Here is a 16,690-nt window from a genome sequence, read left to right as displayed (position 1 = left end):
GGTAGTTTGAACTTTTTTCCCCTTTTTCTTAAAAAATTAAATGTTCAGTCGTGAAATAATTAGTGAGTCAAAAGCTAATCAAATAGCCTTGATCTCCAAAAAATGACGCGACAAATACCAATTGTTCTACGACAAAGTGTGTCGTCACTGATCCTGTGGAGCTAGAACAAAAAATATTTTTGGCAGTTAAATTTTTTAATTTTTATGCCAAGTTAGCTAGTCGAGAACAACTGTTAAAGTTGAATGCACTAGAGAGATGTGTTTGAAGGCTTACAAGAACGTCGTGATATACAAGGGAAGGGTAAAAAGGTATCATGAAAAGGGACTCAGAAGGAAGGAGTTCCTTATTTCGCAACAAATTGTGTTGTTTAACTCAAGATTAAGATTATTTTCAGGTAAGCTAAAATCAAAATGGTCGAGTCCTTTTCTCATCACAAATGTCTCACCTTATAGCGTAGTCGAGCTGCAAGAACCTAGAAATAGAACAACAAATAAAGTTAATTTTCAAAGGTTAAAGCCCTATAACAATGGAGGAATTCATAAAGAAATAGTATCGCTGAGCACTTTTAAAATAATTTGTATGGAAAAGGATAATTGTGCAAATATTTATGAATTAAACCACCTATTTATTACAAAAACAAATAAATTAAAGGAGCCCAATTTATCCGAATCACAATTTCACCACCATTTTATTCATAAATTTTATTTTATGAGACAACAAAACAACTTATGATAAGGGCCAACAAAACCCATATCATATAAAAAGTTATATTATGTTACTTCTAATTCTGCTTCCACAACTGAGCCAACTTATTCAAAGCGACAAGGGAACTTCCACCTTCTTCTCTTGCCTCTTTAGCACTTATTTTCATCTTGAAAATAATTTGTCTAATCTCTTTCCCCTTATCGGAGTCCATTAATTCCTTAATTTGATCCCCTAACTCGGTTCCACTCACAAACCCGTCTTTTGAATCCTTCAATTCCAAAGCAACCTTCATCTCCTCAACCAAAATCACCTTGTTCAGCCTTTGTTCTGCATACAATGGCCATGCCACCATAGGCACTCCTTCACATACAGCTTCCAACACCGAGTTCCATCCACAATGTGTCACGAATCCACCGATCGAGTCATGCTTTAATATTGCACCTTGTGGTGCCCAATTTCTTACCACCATTCCCCTTTCTTTTGTCCTCTCCAAAAACCCTTCAGGGAGCAACTCGTCCAAACTTTGCTCCTCTAAATCCAACTCGCTCCTAATAACCCACAAGAATCTTTGCTCACTTTTTTCCAATCCAAGTGCTATCTCATTCAACTGAGCCTTAGAAAATCTTCCCATGCTTCCAAAACTTAACAACACGACGCTTTGAATAGGTTGCGACTCAAGCCAACTTAGACACCCATTTTCATCTTCTCCATATGAAGATGCGATCAAAGGTCCAGTACAGAAAATGGATGGAATACCATCAGGAATAAATAATCCTTCATTCAAAGCTTTAATTGCTCTTCCTTCAATACCATCAAAAGTGTTCACTATAATCCCATCACATTCCCTCGTAGTTTTCATGGAATCAAGCATATCTTGTAACACTTTATTCTCAGAAATAGAATCATTGAATCCGTCAGGGTAATCATCTGTTGAAAGACTCTTTGGTAACCCTGGAATTTGAAGAGGCATATGAAGATCCTTAATAGGTTTTGTAGCATTTTCATAAACAATTGGAAAATGAAGGAAAGTGGCTACAAAGATAGCACCTGAAGTGTAATAAAAGTAAGTCGGGATCTCGACTTTCTTGGTTACTTGTGAGGCACTATAGGTGAAGAAATCTAAGATAACAGCTTTGAGGTTTGTGGTTTTGGAAATAGAATGGAGAATGTTCTCAACATGGTTGTTGCTATGTTGACAAACTTCAAGGGTGCATAAGAGTTGTGGAAGTGTTGTAGGGAATGAAATTGGAGGAATGTAATGGAAATTAATTGAGGGAAATGTGGTCGAAACATTGGCTATGTATTGTTCTTGTGGAGAAAGGGTGCCTTTGTTTGTGTTTGTGTTTTTGTTTGGGGGTGTAAGAATGAGAATTGTGATGGAAAATGAAGGGTGGTGAGTTGATATTAGTTTTCCTAACTCAACCATAGGCATCAAGTGTCCACTACCAAGAGCAGGATACAAAACTATAGTGTCCTTCATGTTTGATAATTTGAGTAGCCAAAAATATTCTTTTTTATGGTGAATATGAAGTTGGAAGAGGAGAGCTAAGGTGTATTTAAGGACATGTGAAATAAATTTTTTAACATATATAATATATTTGACTTTGACTATAAAATAAAACTATTTGACTTGGGTAAATATATAATATATTTGACTTGTTATGAATAAATGAGTTTTTTGTTATATTTCATAAGTATAATAATATAGGTGAAAATTTCATAAAATAGTAATAATAATAATAAATAATGCTAATAATGAGTTTTAGTTTTATTTTATAAGTGATAATGAGTTTTTTTTTTCCTTAAAAAAGAATAACAATAAAGGGTTAAATTTTAGGAAAGAGTATCGATGTGAACATAACTCAGTTGGTAAGGACTTTGCATAATATATACAGATGTGAAGATTGAATCTGGATTACCCACTAGTCACCAACGGCTGAAATTATAGTCATTAAATTATTTAACCAAAACAAATATGTAAGGACTGGTAGAATAAATTTCATAACATATTTAATATATTTGACTTTGACTATGAAAACAACTATTTGACTTTGGTAAATATATAATATGTTTGGCTTGTTATGAGTAAATAGCTTTTCTTTTTTATATTTTATAAGGGATACAAATATATTACATTCCTTTTTATATTCAAAAAGTGATTAAAATATAGTAAAAATTTCGTCACAAAATAATAATAAAGTATTAAATTATTGGCATAAATATAAATTGCAAACTAACAAAACAATAAACTAAATGTTTGGACTAGAGTGTTTAATGAGCTTCACCAATTTATGAATTGTTTAGAAGAACTCAAATTCGATTTCTGGAATTAACAATTCATAAATAGATTTTGCTTATCTTATAAACAAACTAAGAATTAGCTTCTAATTTCTAGATGAAAAAAGAAAATAGATTCTAATTGTTTTTTTTTTTTTTAAATATTCATATTGAAACTATCGTATACAAATAATCAATGTTAAATTATTTAAATCATATCTTACCATGCTTTGGCATAAATATTTTTAAATAAGTAGTTAACAAGTATATTAAAACTTTGAAGTATTATAAAAAAAATGGATCAAATTTTAATTAGTAAACTAAAAAACGATGTAATATGAAGCATGCAAGCTATTATGATCAATCCAAACGTAGACACAGTTTGACCAAATAATTACATTTCTATTATAGTAAATACATTGTAATTATTAAAAAATAAATTAAAAAAAATATCAAGTGGCTAATGAAGATGTCCAAAGACACTCATTGTTTTACATGATTTATTACCAATATTTGATCATCGTGTTTGGTATGTTGTTTTAGGTTTTTAATTAATAAATAAGGATATTATGTGCATGTTGATTATAAATTTGATAAGTGTACCAAAATTATCATCTTCATAGGAATTGTCGTTCAACGTGACAATCTACTAAGCATATTGATTAAAAAGAAGTAAACAGTTTTTGGTTTGCAAGTTTATGATTTTTTGCACAATGAAAGTAGTGGTTTTGATAAAAAAAAAATAAAAAAAAAAATAAAAAAGGAAGATTAAATTCAAATATTTGATGGCTATTAGGACTCTCCTAATCCCCTCTATCTTCTTTGTTAAATTAATCCAAGGTTCAATACCAATTAAGTTAAATACTTAATAAATGACAGGTCTGATTATGAAACTATAATGCATCTATAAAATTGCTTATGGTAACAGTGCGGGCAGCATAAATCAAGTTTTCAAAGGATATATCATAATATACTTTTTTTTAGAGATATAATTAAAAACTCTAATTTGATTAAGATGATTAAGCAACATTCAATTTGTTCGGGTTAAAGCAAGGTAATCATTTTTACACCATGACTTATGGATCATACTTAGATAAGTCTGGGGCTTAATCTGCCTAAAGTCTACATAGATTCATTTAGGGCTTATTTATGCCTTGGGGTCTAAAAGCATTACAACATTCAAAACAATTGAAAATTATATAAGACTTAAAATCATACATAAATAAAAAAATTGCAGTAATATTTTCAACAAATAAACAGATATTCATCTTACAATCATAATGCTAAAGTGCTTAGTTGCTCTTGGCAACTGAAAACATAAACAAAGGAAGAAATACAAGCATACTCTTGAAACAAAGAAAGGGTGATATTCTTCTTGTTGCTGCTTGATGCATGCCTTCACTTTGTACCACCAAGTTTCTAAATGAATAAAAATGTATGCAAGGGTCTCTATTTATAAGAAAGTTTTTGTAATGGGTTTACGCGTTTTTTCCACTAATCTAGCTTGAAAAACGAGGAAATGGAAAATTTTACTTGCAACCATGTGTCGGGGAGCATGGGGAAGGGGTTTTATACCGTCTAGCACTACCATGCGCCTGAGGGACATGGGGCATTCCTATGGCGCATGGCTTCGTCAAAAATGCGGAAATGTCATTTTTCTTCGTTCTTAGAGTCTTCTTTTCCATGCTATGATCTTGGGACTGGGGACATGATTTTTCAAAATTGTTTTGTCTTTAAAAACCTCCTTGAGCTCCACTTATCTTCATTCTCTTGCCTTCATAACTCAATGTAATGTCTTGATTTGCCAAATTTCATAATTTCTCACTAAAAAGACTTAAATGACTTAATTGAAAAACAATACAATGTATCCCTTAAACCATGATAATCTCCTCTAAAACATTTGTAGCATGACCTCAGACTCTAAATAAATGACTAAAAAACGTAGCTAAATATCCTATTATCACAACCCCAAGCTTAAAAGGTTGTTTGCCCTCAAGTAACAAAATAGAAAGAATTCTTAATTTGCATTAATATTTAGATGGCATACATTTCCATATGGGTTCTCAGACCATTGTTCATTCCACTTGAAGTTATGACTACTTCCCGCTTTTGCTCAAGTGGTAAAGGCTTAAATCATACTCTCAACCATACTATATTTCATAATGTATCATCTTAAAGCCAGCAGGGCAATCGAGGCATTTTCACACTCCAGCCGACGTGTTAATGCATCTTTCTAACTTGAAACAGTTCTAAATAGTCATTCAAAATCAAATATTATCATACACACTTTAGATGTCTTTTCAAGGTTAAAGGTGAGATATATTTGGAAAAATAGGCTAACAAGCATTTGGACTTATATTCAACTATGAATTCGGTAAACAATGAAACATTACCATCCACCATCATCACTTTGCCAAAACAAACAGTTGGGTACTAGTAGAGCTACTTATTCTGTTTTTTTAAGAGACCAATTTTTTTTTTTATATATACTTGGATCTTTTTTTCAAATTATTTTGTCTTGACCAAATTTTTATGATTTGGTCTATATCACTTTTCATAACAATTTCTACTAGTACCACATCCAAACTTAAGATGTTAATAATTTCAACTAGTAACCTCAAACTTAGTTTCAAACCATACAAAATACCTAAAATTCTAGGTTTAATTGCATTTTTGGACCCCTATCTTTTCAAAAGTTGCGGTTATGGACCCTTAACTAATTTAAATACAAAACAGCCCCCTATGTTTTGATTCTTTGGCAGTTTTGGACCCCCAAGGCAAAAAAAAAAATATATATTGACACGTGGCACCTCACTTAGGGTGTCACATCAGCGTTAACCGAGTCAACAATGGACTGGGGGTCCAAAACTGCCAAAGAATCAAAACATAGGGGGTTGTTTTGTATTTAAATTAGTTAGGGGTCCATAACCGCAACTTTTGAAAAGATAGGGGTCCAAAAGTGCAATTAAGCCAAAATTCTACGTATATGAAAGAATTTAGTATAAAGTGAAAAATAAATAAATTCCTCAAATTCTCACCGGTTATGCTATAGATAATGAGACAGTGATTATAATGAGTATCATTTACAGCAAATCCCAATAGTTATCGTGCTCCTGAACTTTTCAGATAAGATAGCCTTTTGTCGTGATAGGAACCACTTTCTAAGACTAACAGAATTTTAAATTTTGGTAATGGAAAGGTCATATAATTTATGAAAATAAAGCGAGTAGAAAACAATAGTTCATTCATCATGATGTTACATACTTGACTAAAAAAATAAAAATTAAACAAACTCAGACTACAAACAATAAAAAGTTCTAGACATTTAAAATATATATAAAAAAAAAAAAAAAAAAGGACAGAAAGAAGTATGATAAAGTAATAAAAAAAAAAATTTATCCCTTCATAGTCACTACTGCCCTCCACAGACGAAGATCCATGGTGAAAATCTTTTCCATATCCAAATCGTGCGAACAAAGGAGCATATTAATCATGTTGTTGCTCTTTGAAGATGAGCTCCTCAAAATCAAACTGAATAGCCTCATGTGCAACAGTGTGCTCAAGTTCAACCCTCTCCATATGGTTATGGTGTTCCATGGTGTCTCCTTCAATCGCATCATCTGCAACACATTGAAGCGACCTATTGGAATGTGCATTGCTTTCTAGAGATCCATCATGGAATTTATTTCATTCATAAGGATAATCTATCAAAACGAGGCCAAGCTTGTGGCATGTTGCGTCCTCCTACTGCCTATGCGCCCTTGCGCATGAGAAAACTTCAAAGGCTACCTCATGTGCCCATGCATGTCCAGCCATGCGCTCCTGCGCTTTTTTGCTAGAAAAACACAGTTTTAGCTCGATTTCAAAGCTGGATCGGAGAAAAAAGCTCATTTCTCATCTCTTAATTACTAAGCATTGATGCACTATAAATAGAGACTCTGGCACACACTTTTATTCATTCAGAAAACTATTGGTACAAGGAGAGGGTCAAATATCATAGCTTCAAGCGGCAGAGGGTTTCCTCCTCCTCTTGTTCTCTCTAAGGTTTATTTTTCTGTTGTTTTTCAATGATGCCGGTTGTCATGAACAATTAAACATCTCTTGATTAGGGTTCCACAATGAATCTCTCTCTATTTGTTAGATTCAATTAATAAAGTTTTTTATCCAGTTTATGATTCAAGTGTCTGATTTAATTTGTATATGTTCTGTTATAAATGTTTTTCAACTATCGGTTTACCTAATCTCTAGATGGAGGTAAAGGATTGACAATCATGCCTACCGAACAAGAACAATAATAAATTGCTTATTTTCTAAATTAATCTCTTTTAAGTGAATCTGAGTATGTTTGTTATGGCTATGACTCATCTTTAGGGGAACACCGCAGTTAGAACTTTTAAATTGCGGCGAAAACAATTTAACTTCCCACCTTTATATCATGGGCTCATGTTCTACTCTCTTGAATCAAGACATGTCATAAACTAATAATTAAGTGTTTTAGTTCCAACAAAGAAGGTAGAGGGGATTTAAGAATATCCTAATTGCGGTTAACTTTTGAATCAAAATAATCTAATCTCACATTGTGATAATGAAAAAACCTATAACCACTTTATATCTTTTAATATTTGTTACGATTTGATGTTCTTGCGAAATAAACTCCTCTAATTACTACTTTATTACTTATTACTCGTAAGCTTTGACATAACTCTTAATGATGGACATGAAGAATTCTGCCACGCATTTGGGATTTGCTTCATATCCTTTTTAAGGCAATTCCTTTAGAAAGTACACTGTAGTATGCTTCAGCCAATGTGCTCCAGGAATAGACAACTCCTATTTTACTGAATCCAATGTTTCCTCGGTTTTTGTTTCTTTGAACATGATATATGTACAGCTTAATTTTTGGTAGAATTATTTTAATTAATTATTATGTGTGTTTATATATGCTTGTACAGCCCATATTTGTCTATGTGTGTATTTTATTTGGGATTAGTGGATTTTAGCTTAAGAAGGGTATTTTAGTCATTTTAGACTCAATGGCATTTTGGTCATTTGGTGAGTAAGGGTAAAATTGTCTTTTCGTTAAGAGAATTATTTTTAGAATTTTAAGTGGGAATAATTATTTTTACTAAGTTACTGGTGAGATTGGGTAATTATTTAGAGACAGTAACTATTCGTTATTTCGACGGTTTAAGTGTGTAGTAACTCAGTGATTTAGTTAGTAAAAATATTGAACCCATTAAGACAACTAGGTTTGAGCCTATTTGTGTAGGGATTATATAAGCACTAGTCTTATGAAGAATTAGGTCATTACGTTCATTTACTCATTTTCACAAAACATTTCAAGATAGAGGTAGAGAGAGAAAGGATCTTGAAGAACAAAGAAGAACTAGAGAGATAAAGCTTGGGGTTGGTGGCTAGGAGCTAAATTGAAGCTAGGAATTGGATTCTTGAAGATTAGAGGTAGGGGTGATTGTCTCTTTTCACTAATTAAGCTATAATCACTTTTTCTACTTGTGGGTTTAAGTGCTTTTATTATAATTATGATCTTTTGTGTTTTTAACTAATAAAATCCATGCTCCTATTTCATGTGAAATTGCGGGTATGATAAACTTCATGAGATTGTTGTGTTGGTAGCTTAAATTTCATAGTTTTTGTTGTTGTTGAGTTGTTTTAATGATTTTTTATTATTTGAGTGAAATTCATGAATTGATGTATGATTCTTGTTGAAACTTGTTTGAATTCACTTCATTAATGTTTGTTTATGTTTATGTGTTGATGGGGTTTGAGTTGATGTGGTTGTTTTGAAGTTGGAATGAAAAATGAGAAAAATGGTGGTTGTTGGTGAAAATGAACTAGATGATGATTTTGAGATGAATTGGTGTTATAATCCGATGTTTTTTGTTGTTTTGAATGCCTTTTGAAGTTTGTAATCAAGGGTATAAGTTTTGGGGTCGAATTTGGGGTCAAGGGGATCAAAATTGGGGATTTGGTGTGAAAATGGAGGGTTTCCTGAGAGGAAAACCCAAGAACAGGGTGACCTATTCTAGTGTAACTCGCCTAGCTAGTTGGAGCTCGCGAGGGCAAGTTGCCTAGTAACAACACCCTCTGTTTTGGGTGTTCCAAGCTCTGGGGATCTATCCGGACCATCCAAACTGATTCTTTTGATGTGATTAACTGTATTTAAACCTTCTAAATCTTTAGAAACATCAATTGAATTGGATTGAACTTGGTTTTGTGAATCGTATCATAAACTTTTGAAAATGGTTCAAGAAAATGAAACTTTTGAAAACTCATTTTCTCAAGGGAAAATTTGAGAAAATGATAGGACTAGGGTTGTCTAGTGTCCAGTATTGTTATGATTTATAAAAATGTTTTGGATGGGAATCATGAACTTTAACTTGGTTTTGCTTTGAAAACTTGAATTCTTTGAAAAGCGGCAAAATGATACGAACTTTGTTAAACTTTGAGATTGAGATGAATTGGCCTATGAGACGTATATGTATACACTACTGCACTCATATGTAACTTGTGTGTATGCTTAGTTGAGGCATTCAAACTTGTTTCATTTGTTTGTTGAATAACTTATGAAATGAAAGAAACGATACGAACTTAGGGAATTTGGGTATTTGTCGGCTTTGGCCTATGAAACGTATGTGTACACGCTACTTCACTTATATGTGATTTGTGTGTATACTCGGTTGAGGCGTGTGAATTCGTTTACTTTGGTTTTGGAGAATTTATCGAAAAATGTTAGTTTTCATAAACTTAGTCAAACTTTGTCAAATTAATACTTTATGGTCGGATAACTCGTAGGAGACTTTGAATACATGTTAGTAAGATTTAATATGAATGAAATGTTAAGGATTGGGTGTTTAATTCGATATATGTCAAGATGTGGCTAAACGCCCGTCTTTATGTAAAAGGTGAACCTTAAACTATATTGTTTCTTTGAGGTGTTAGATGATGATTATGTTGTTGATTCTTTTGATGATTATGATTAAATGAATTGATGATGACTTGTTGATTGTATGATTGTAAGTATTTGATAATGCAATTGTTGGTGAATAACATAATTGGTGGTGATTATTATGTTAATGTCTATGTTGGTGAGTTAAGCATTGTCAAGTACTTACTTGAAGGCCATGCATTCATAGTGATATTGAGGTGATTTGAAGAATGTAACTGATGGTGTTTGTTACATAGCTTCTACAGAACATAATTGGTGGTGTTTATTATGTTGGTGGATTCATTAACGGTAAAATTTATCTCCGGAATCCTATGGTACCACGTGCATCTAGAAGAGCCTATAGCATTGCATACATTGTGATTGGATGAGTCGAGTCATACTTGATTATGTGAATTGGTGTATACGTGCATTGGTGAAAATTGATGAATCTATGAATATGTGGTGAATTTATCTATTTGTATACGTGTGGAATATTAATGTTGTTGGGTTGCTTAAATCAATTGAATTTAATTGTATCATTTATTGATTATCTTTAATTGTGAATTATCAACTAACCCCCAGTGGGCGTTTGCTTGACCGTCTTTCTTATCTGTATGGATGGGTAGATTATGTGCATGAGTATCTTGCTTGCTTTGGTGAGTTTCTTGAGGGTAGGGGTGGCAAAAATACCCATGCCCATAATAAATTAAGTAAATTACTAAAATATTATTATATATCTTATTACTTAAAGTTGTTACCTTATTAAAGTTGGGAAGTCAAATGAAGGTATTGAAGACTGGAATGCATATAAAATTTAGATGTTTTTATGCTTTTGTTTTACTTCAAGAATTTGTATGGATTAAGTAAGAATCATGAATTTTCTATGGATTATGTATGATATATGAAATTTTGGATAGATGTTTAAAAATTTAAGTTTTTTGGTAATTAAAAAAAAGTTGTTCTTTGTAAAAAAAAAAAATTAAAATTAAAAATCCATGGGTATTGATACCCTTGGGTACATCAATACCCGCATAGTGGATACCCACGAGGGTACGGAGCGTGTACGTGTATCATATTGATCCAACGGGGCGGGGACGGGTATCATACTATTTGTACCAATGGATACTCATTGATATCCCTACTTGAGGATAGCTTTGAGATACCTCGTTTATTGCTTTTTCGAAGTCTAGTTTGTCGGCTCTAATTAGGACGTCTTTATGTTTGGAGTCTTATGACTATTTATTGTTTTATGACTCAGTTGTTGAGATGAGAATTTATATTGGTCTGAAGGTGAGAAAAACACAAGAGGGGGGGGGGGGGGGGGGGGGGGTTGAATTGTGTTTTCTTTTTCTCTCTAAAAATCTTCTTCTGATAAACCTTCAGAAGCAGTTTGTGAGTGCTTCTGATGAAATGATCAGAATTAGATATGCAGCGGAAAAGAACAGAGCAGAGAAAAGAAAGACAAAGACACAAGCAGTTATCCTGGTTCCTTCCACAACACGGAAGTAGTCCAGTCCCCCTTGCACTTCCAAGGAGATTTAACTATAATCACAAAGATTACAAATGCTCAATACTTTCTAAGTATGAGACTTCACAAAAATGCTCAAGCACACACGCAAGAGTCTTCCAATGCTCAAGCACTAAGCAAGATACTTCTAATGCTCAAGCACGCAGGCAAGAGACTTCTGATCAAACAAAAATACAGAGAATTAAGTTTGACTTGAACACTTGATATACAATCAGTGGTGTTCTCAATACAAAACAATAAAGACTCTAGACTTTGAATTTCTAAGATGTATCAAATCAGTGCAGAAATTCAGTGTGCTTTGTAGAATCAATTTGACAGAGTTTTGGCGCTTTTTAACTTGTATATCTCTATCTACAATCTTCAAGTCTTCACTCCTTTATATAGAGGCGTGAAAGAGACGTTGAGATAATCAGCACGTCTAAAGAGTCGTTTGAAATCCTTTGATCATCCACCAGTAATACTTTGCCTGATTTGGGTGTAGTCCTTTGAAGAATTAGCTTCAAATTCATTCCCATCTTGAGGGCACAAATTCTGCAGGCATAGCTGTTGTCTTGTCTTGTAGCGTGGACAAAAACAGAGTAGTGGAGGTAGTGGTTGTACACTTGTACTTTGTCAACTCTATTAACGAGAGACAAGTGCTCAGTGCTATCCATATGACCGTTGGTACCTCCCTTTCAATTCTTCGTTCTTCTTAGATAAGACTGAATTGAAAACCAGCTACTTTGGATCTTCAGTTTGATTAAAGGATCAAATGTAGCTTCTGGTGAAGATATTGCTTCTGATGAAAACCTTGCTTCTGATGACCTTCTGCTTCTAATGACGTCATCACTTCAGAAGCACTTCAGCTTCAGGAGCAGTTTTCTTCAGATGCTTGGAATTCTTTTGCTTTTCATTGTTCTATCAAGACCTGTTGAAATTACTTGACTGGCCTTTGGTCCTGTACACTTGAACAATAATTAGTAATAACCAATTGACAATTTTTAATACCTTGTTATCATCAAAACTCATTAAGGTTCATTGTGAAACACATTTTGTTCCAACATGGTGATGTAATATGAGTTTGAGACATGGCTACTTGGAGATGTTTTATTAAACACAATTGTGATGTTGTTTTTATTCCACTGCGATGTTTTTGAGAAAATTTTTATTTATGCATGTTTGGTGATTTATTGAAGAAGTAACATCTAAATTCTTGATATGTCGTATCATTAGCATAATCTATCGCTTTTAGAGTTTAGGGTGTTACAACGTATAACTGGAGCTTGTAGGCCTAACAAATTCTTGATGGTATCAGAATCATACTCGGTCCTTTTGCCATGAAAATGCGATCTCCATATATCATTCTTTCAAGGAGCAAATAATGTGTTTGCATATAATTCATAGCCGATGTATCAATTGGTCCTTGATCATCTCATTTAGTTTGCTACTCTCTCTTTTCCAATTCTTCTGTGATTTCCATACAAGTTTCTAGATCAAGTTGAATAGCTAGTTCTTTCACAAATTGTAATTGAGAGATTTTAGGATACCTTACGGCATGAGCCTTGCTTAAGAACCTTCGACGATCATAGGTGGGAGCTTCGGTCAGTTCACTTTTTGTTCTCTTACAAACCATGAATAGTTGTGTTGGTTAAGGTAATGGTTATATTTGTGTCTGGAAGAAAGATATAGGGGTTGTGTACGTAGATGGATTGAGAGAAAGGTATTATGATGGAATAGTAATCTTATTGTGTTGGTTTAGAAAAGTTGATACGTAGGTGTGAGTTTTGGGTAGATGCAAAGAGGATTAGTATGTTCATGGTAATTTTTCTTGTTTATGGTAAAAAGGAAAAAGGGTAGAAAAAGGGTTTTTAAGAAAAGTGGAGGATTTGGTCTACGGTTTAGAAATTTGAGTATGCTTGTGTAAAAACTTGGGTTTTCAATGAAAATGATGAGAATTGGTAATCATGGTGTTGGGAGTATTGTTTGTAGATGAATTTGGGTGAAAAGGGGTTAGGCTGCTTGGAAACTTGGGTTGTCAGATAAGGGGGCTGAAAAATCCAACTTATATGGTCAGGGACATGTGCGTCGCATGTGGGGCTACGCATGTCACATGTCCAACAAGCAAAAAACATAATTGTTGCGTATCGCGTGGCTGGAAATGAGTCTTCACGTGCTCCATCGTGTGTACATGCGTCCTGTGAATTTTCCCCCTTTCTTTCATGATGAGTTGCCTCTCATCCAGCGGTCTGTTAAGGTCATTAGCTTGACACCACCCACATACGTTTTTTTCTTAACTTTCAGGTTAAGCCATTAGAATTTTTGCAAAATCGAGATCTCTTATTTAGGTTTTTTCCTTTTTAGCACATCTTATAGATCACCTTTTTGAACAATTCTCACCAATAGTTCTCCTGATTCCATATTGATGAGGGCCCTTGCAATTTCCAAAAAGGGTCTTCCTAGGATGAAAGGGCATTCCTCATCTTCCTTATTATCCTAGCTTCTTTAGCATTGATAATGGCATCAAATTAATCGTATAACCCTAGCTATTCGAATTGAATCGTATAACCCAACCCTACTACACCTAAATTTCTATTTTGGCTTGTTCAAAAAAAAAAAAAAAAAAACCCTTCTACCCAAATTTTGTTTTGAAATTTCCTATGCAAGATGGAGTGTCCCCCTCGTACCCGATTTTGATAGTTCCCACACAAGGAATGGGGTGGGGGAACGTGTCAGGTAGTATTAAGGTGTGAGCATGCTTGATTCCATTCCATATGAAGTATTACCATTTTCTTGTGGTTGCGGATGATGATACGTGAATCTTTGACAGTGACAATATGAGGTTGTTGTTCTCTTTGGCACTATATTGGTAAACTTTGCTCAGATTTTACTAGTTATAAATGCAGCATTATTTCTTGATTGAATAGTACAGGTGTATAGTCCTAGCTTCTTTAGTATCAAAAATGTCATCTAAACACTTTTAAATGAATTTTTATGGAAAAGGGTGATATCACAAATATTTGTAATTTGTTACGATAAAAAAATCAAAGAACAAACTTGTAACAACAAAAATAAGTTAAAGGAGTCCAAGATATTCAAATACAAATTTCTACACCATTACCAATCCACAAATCCTACCGAGGTATTTGAATCACAATTTCTAAACCATTTTTTTATTCTTAAATTTAATATTTTTTAGACAATAAAACAACTTGTGATTGGGGCAAACAATATCCCTATAACATTACAATCTTTTGTTAATCAATTCGCCATACTAGGTTGCTTCTTCTGCTTCCACAACTGTGCCAGATTATTCAAAGCAACAAGTGAACTTCCACCTTCTTCTCTTGCCTCTTTAGCACTTATTTTCATCTTGAAAATAATTTTCCTAATCTCTTTCCCTTTATCGGAGTCCATTAATTCCTTAATTCGATCCCCTAACTCGGTTCCACTCACAAACCCGTCTTTTGAATCCTTCAGTTCCAAAGCAACCTTCATCTCGTCAACCAAAATCACCTTGTTCAGCCTTTGTTCTGCATATAATGGCCACGCCACCATAGGCACTCCTTCACAAATAGCTTCCAACACCGAGTTCCATCCACAATGTGTCACGAATCCACCAATCGAGTCATGCTTTAATATTGCACCTTGTGGTGCCCAATTTCTTGCCACCATTCCCTTTTGCTTTGTCCTCTCCAAAAACCCTTCAGGAAGCAACTCGTCCAAACTTTGCTCCTCTAAGTCCAACTCACTCCTAACAACCCACAAGAATCTTTGCTCACTTATTTCCAATCCAAGTGCTATCTCATTCAACTGAGCCTTAGAAAATCTTCCCATGCTTCCAAAACTTAACAACACGACGCTTTGACTAGATTGCGACTCGAGCCAACTTAGACACTCATTTTCATCTTCTCCATAAGAAGCGGTAATCAATGGTCCAATACAAAAAATGGATGGAGTAGTTCCATCAGGAATATATAATCCTTCATTCAAAGCTTTATTAGCTTTTCCCTCAATAGCATCAAAAGTGTTCACAATAACCCCATCACATTGCCTCATAGTTTTTGCCGATTCAAGGAAAAACTCGGCTTCATCAGGGTAATCATCTGTTGAAATATTTTTTGGTAACCCAGGAATTCGAAGAGGCGTATGGAGATCCTTAATGGGTTTTGTAGCATTTTGGTGAATAGTTGGATAGTGAAGGAAAAGGGCTAAAACAATAGCACCTGAAGTGAAGTAAAAGTAAGTGGGAATTTCAAGCTTTGTAGTGACTTTCGAGGCATTATATGTGAGAAAATCTAAGATAACTCCTTTGAGGTTTGTGGTTTTGGAAATGGATTGGAGAATATTGTGAACATAGTTATTGCTTTGGTGAGAGAGCTCAAGGGTAAGTAAAGGTGGTGGTGGAAGTGTTGTGGGGGGTGAAATTAGAGGAATGTAATGAAAATTGATTGAAGGGAATGTGGAAGAAACTGAGGCTATGTATTGTTCTTGTGGAGAAAGGGTGTTTTTGTTGGGTGGTGTAAGAATTAAAATTGTGATGAAAAATGAAGGGTGATGAGTTACTATGAGTTTGCCTAATTCAATCATGGACATCAAGTGTCCACTACCAAGAGCAGGGTAGAGAACAATAGTGTCCTTCATGCTGGACAATTAGAGAAGAAAGGGGAATATTTTTTTTTATTTTTTGTTTGAGATGAATTTGCGTTGAGTTATATACAATGGGGTTAGGCTATATTGTGAAATAAAAAGTGTGGGGATATGCTATGCCGTCAAAAAATTTAGTATGGTAATACGTAGAAAGTTCGATTCTTTTTTAATTGGCTTCACAAAAGATAATCTTATTAAAGACTTTCCGCGTAGAATATATGAATATCTTTTTTAATCGGGATGCAAATTTTGACTCGATACATTGTAAAAGTGTAGTTTTTTTTAACAAGCAAAAGCGTAGTTATTTCGGTCAAACTATATCCTAGTTTGTTAGAGTTCCCTTATATTATTGTAAATAAAATAATATATTTTACTTGTTATGTATAAAGGTCATTTAGAGTAAAAAAAAAACAAACAAATAAATGCAATTATTTATAATGTGTACAAATAAAAAGGAAAAAGTAAATATAGTAATTTAAAGAAACGGACAAATGATATTATTTTATATTCATATTAAAGATATCTGTCTATATTTGTTTAAAACAAATCAAGTTATTTGTTAAATGCATTGATATTAAAATAAAATTCTTTCAAAAAAAATACCTAA

The 16,690-nt window shown here is 33.6% G+C and overlaps 2 protein-coding genes across 2 annotated transcripts; both read right to left on the bottom strand.

The window, feature by feature from the left end:
* Nucleotides 1-762: 762 nt before the first annotated feature.
* LOC25495956 (UDP-glycosyltransferase 1) lies at nucleotides 763-2,214 on the bottom strand. The gene has a single exon (XM_013596222.3). It carries the CDS (start codon nucleotides 2,184-2,186, stop codon nucleotides 783-785), a length of 1,404 nt encoding a protein of 467 aa, XP_013451676.1. The 5' UTR covers nucleotides 2,187-2,214; the 3' UTR covers nucleotides 763-782.
* Nucleotides 2,215-14,493: 12,279 nt separating this feature from the next.
* LOC25495955 (UDP-glycosyltransferase 1) lies at nucleotides 14,494-16,206 on the bottom strand. The gene has a single exon (XM_013596221.3). The coding sequence runs from the start codon at nucleotides 16,075-16,077 to the stop codon at nucleotides 14,695-14,697; it is 1,383 nt and encodes a 460-aa protein (XP_013451675.1). The 5' UTR covers nucleotides 16,078-16,206; the 3' UTR covers nucleotides 14,494-14,694.
* Nucleotides 16,207-16,690: the final 484 nt, after the last annotated feature.

Source organism: Medicago truncatula, chromosome 6 (assembly GCF_003473485.1).
Source record: "Medicago truncatula cultivar Jemalong A17 chromosome 6, MtrunA17r5.0-ANR, whole genome shotgun sequence".
In the NCBI taxonomy this organism is placed as follows: Eukaryota; Viridiplantae; Streptophyta; class Magnoliopsida; order Fabales; family Fabaceae; genus Medicago; species Medicago truncatula.
Note: the sequence above shows the minus strand (reverse complement) of the source record. Positions and strands in the feature narration are given on the sequence as shown.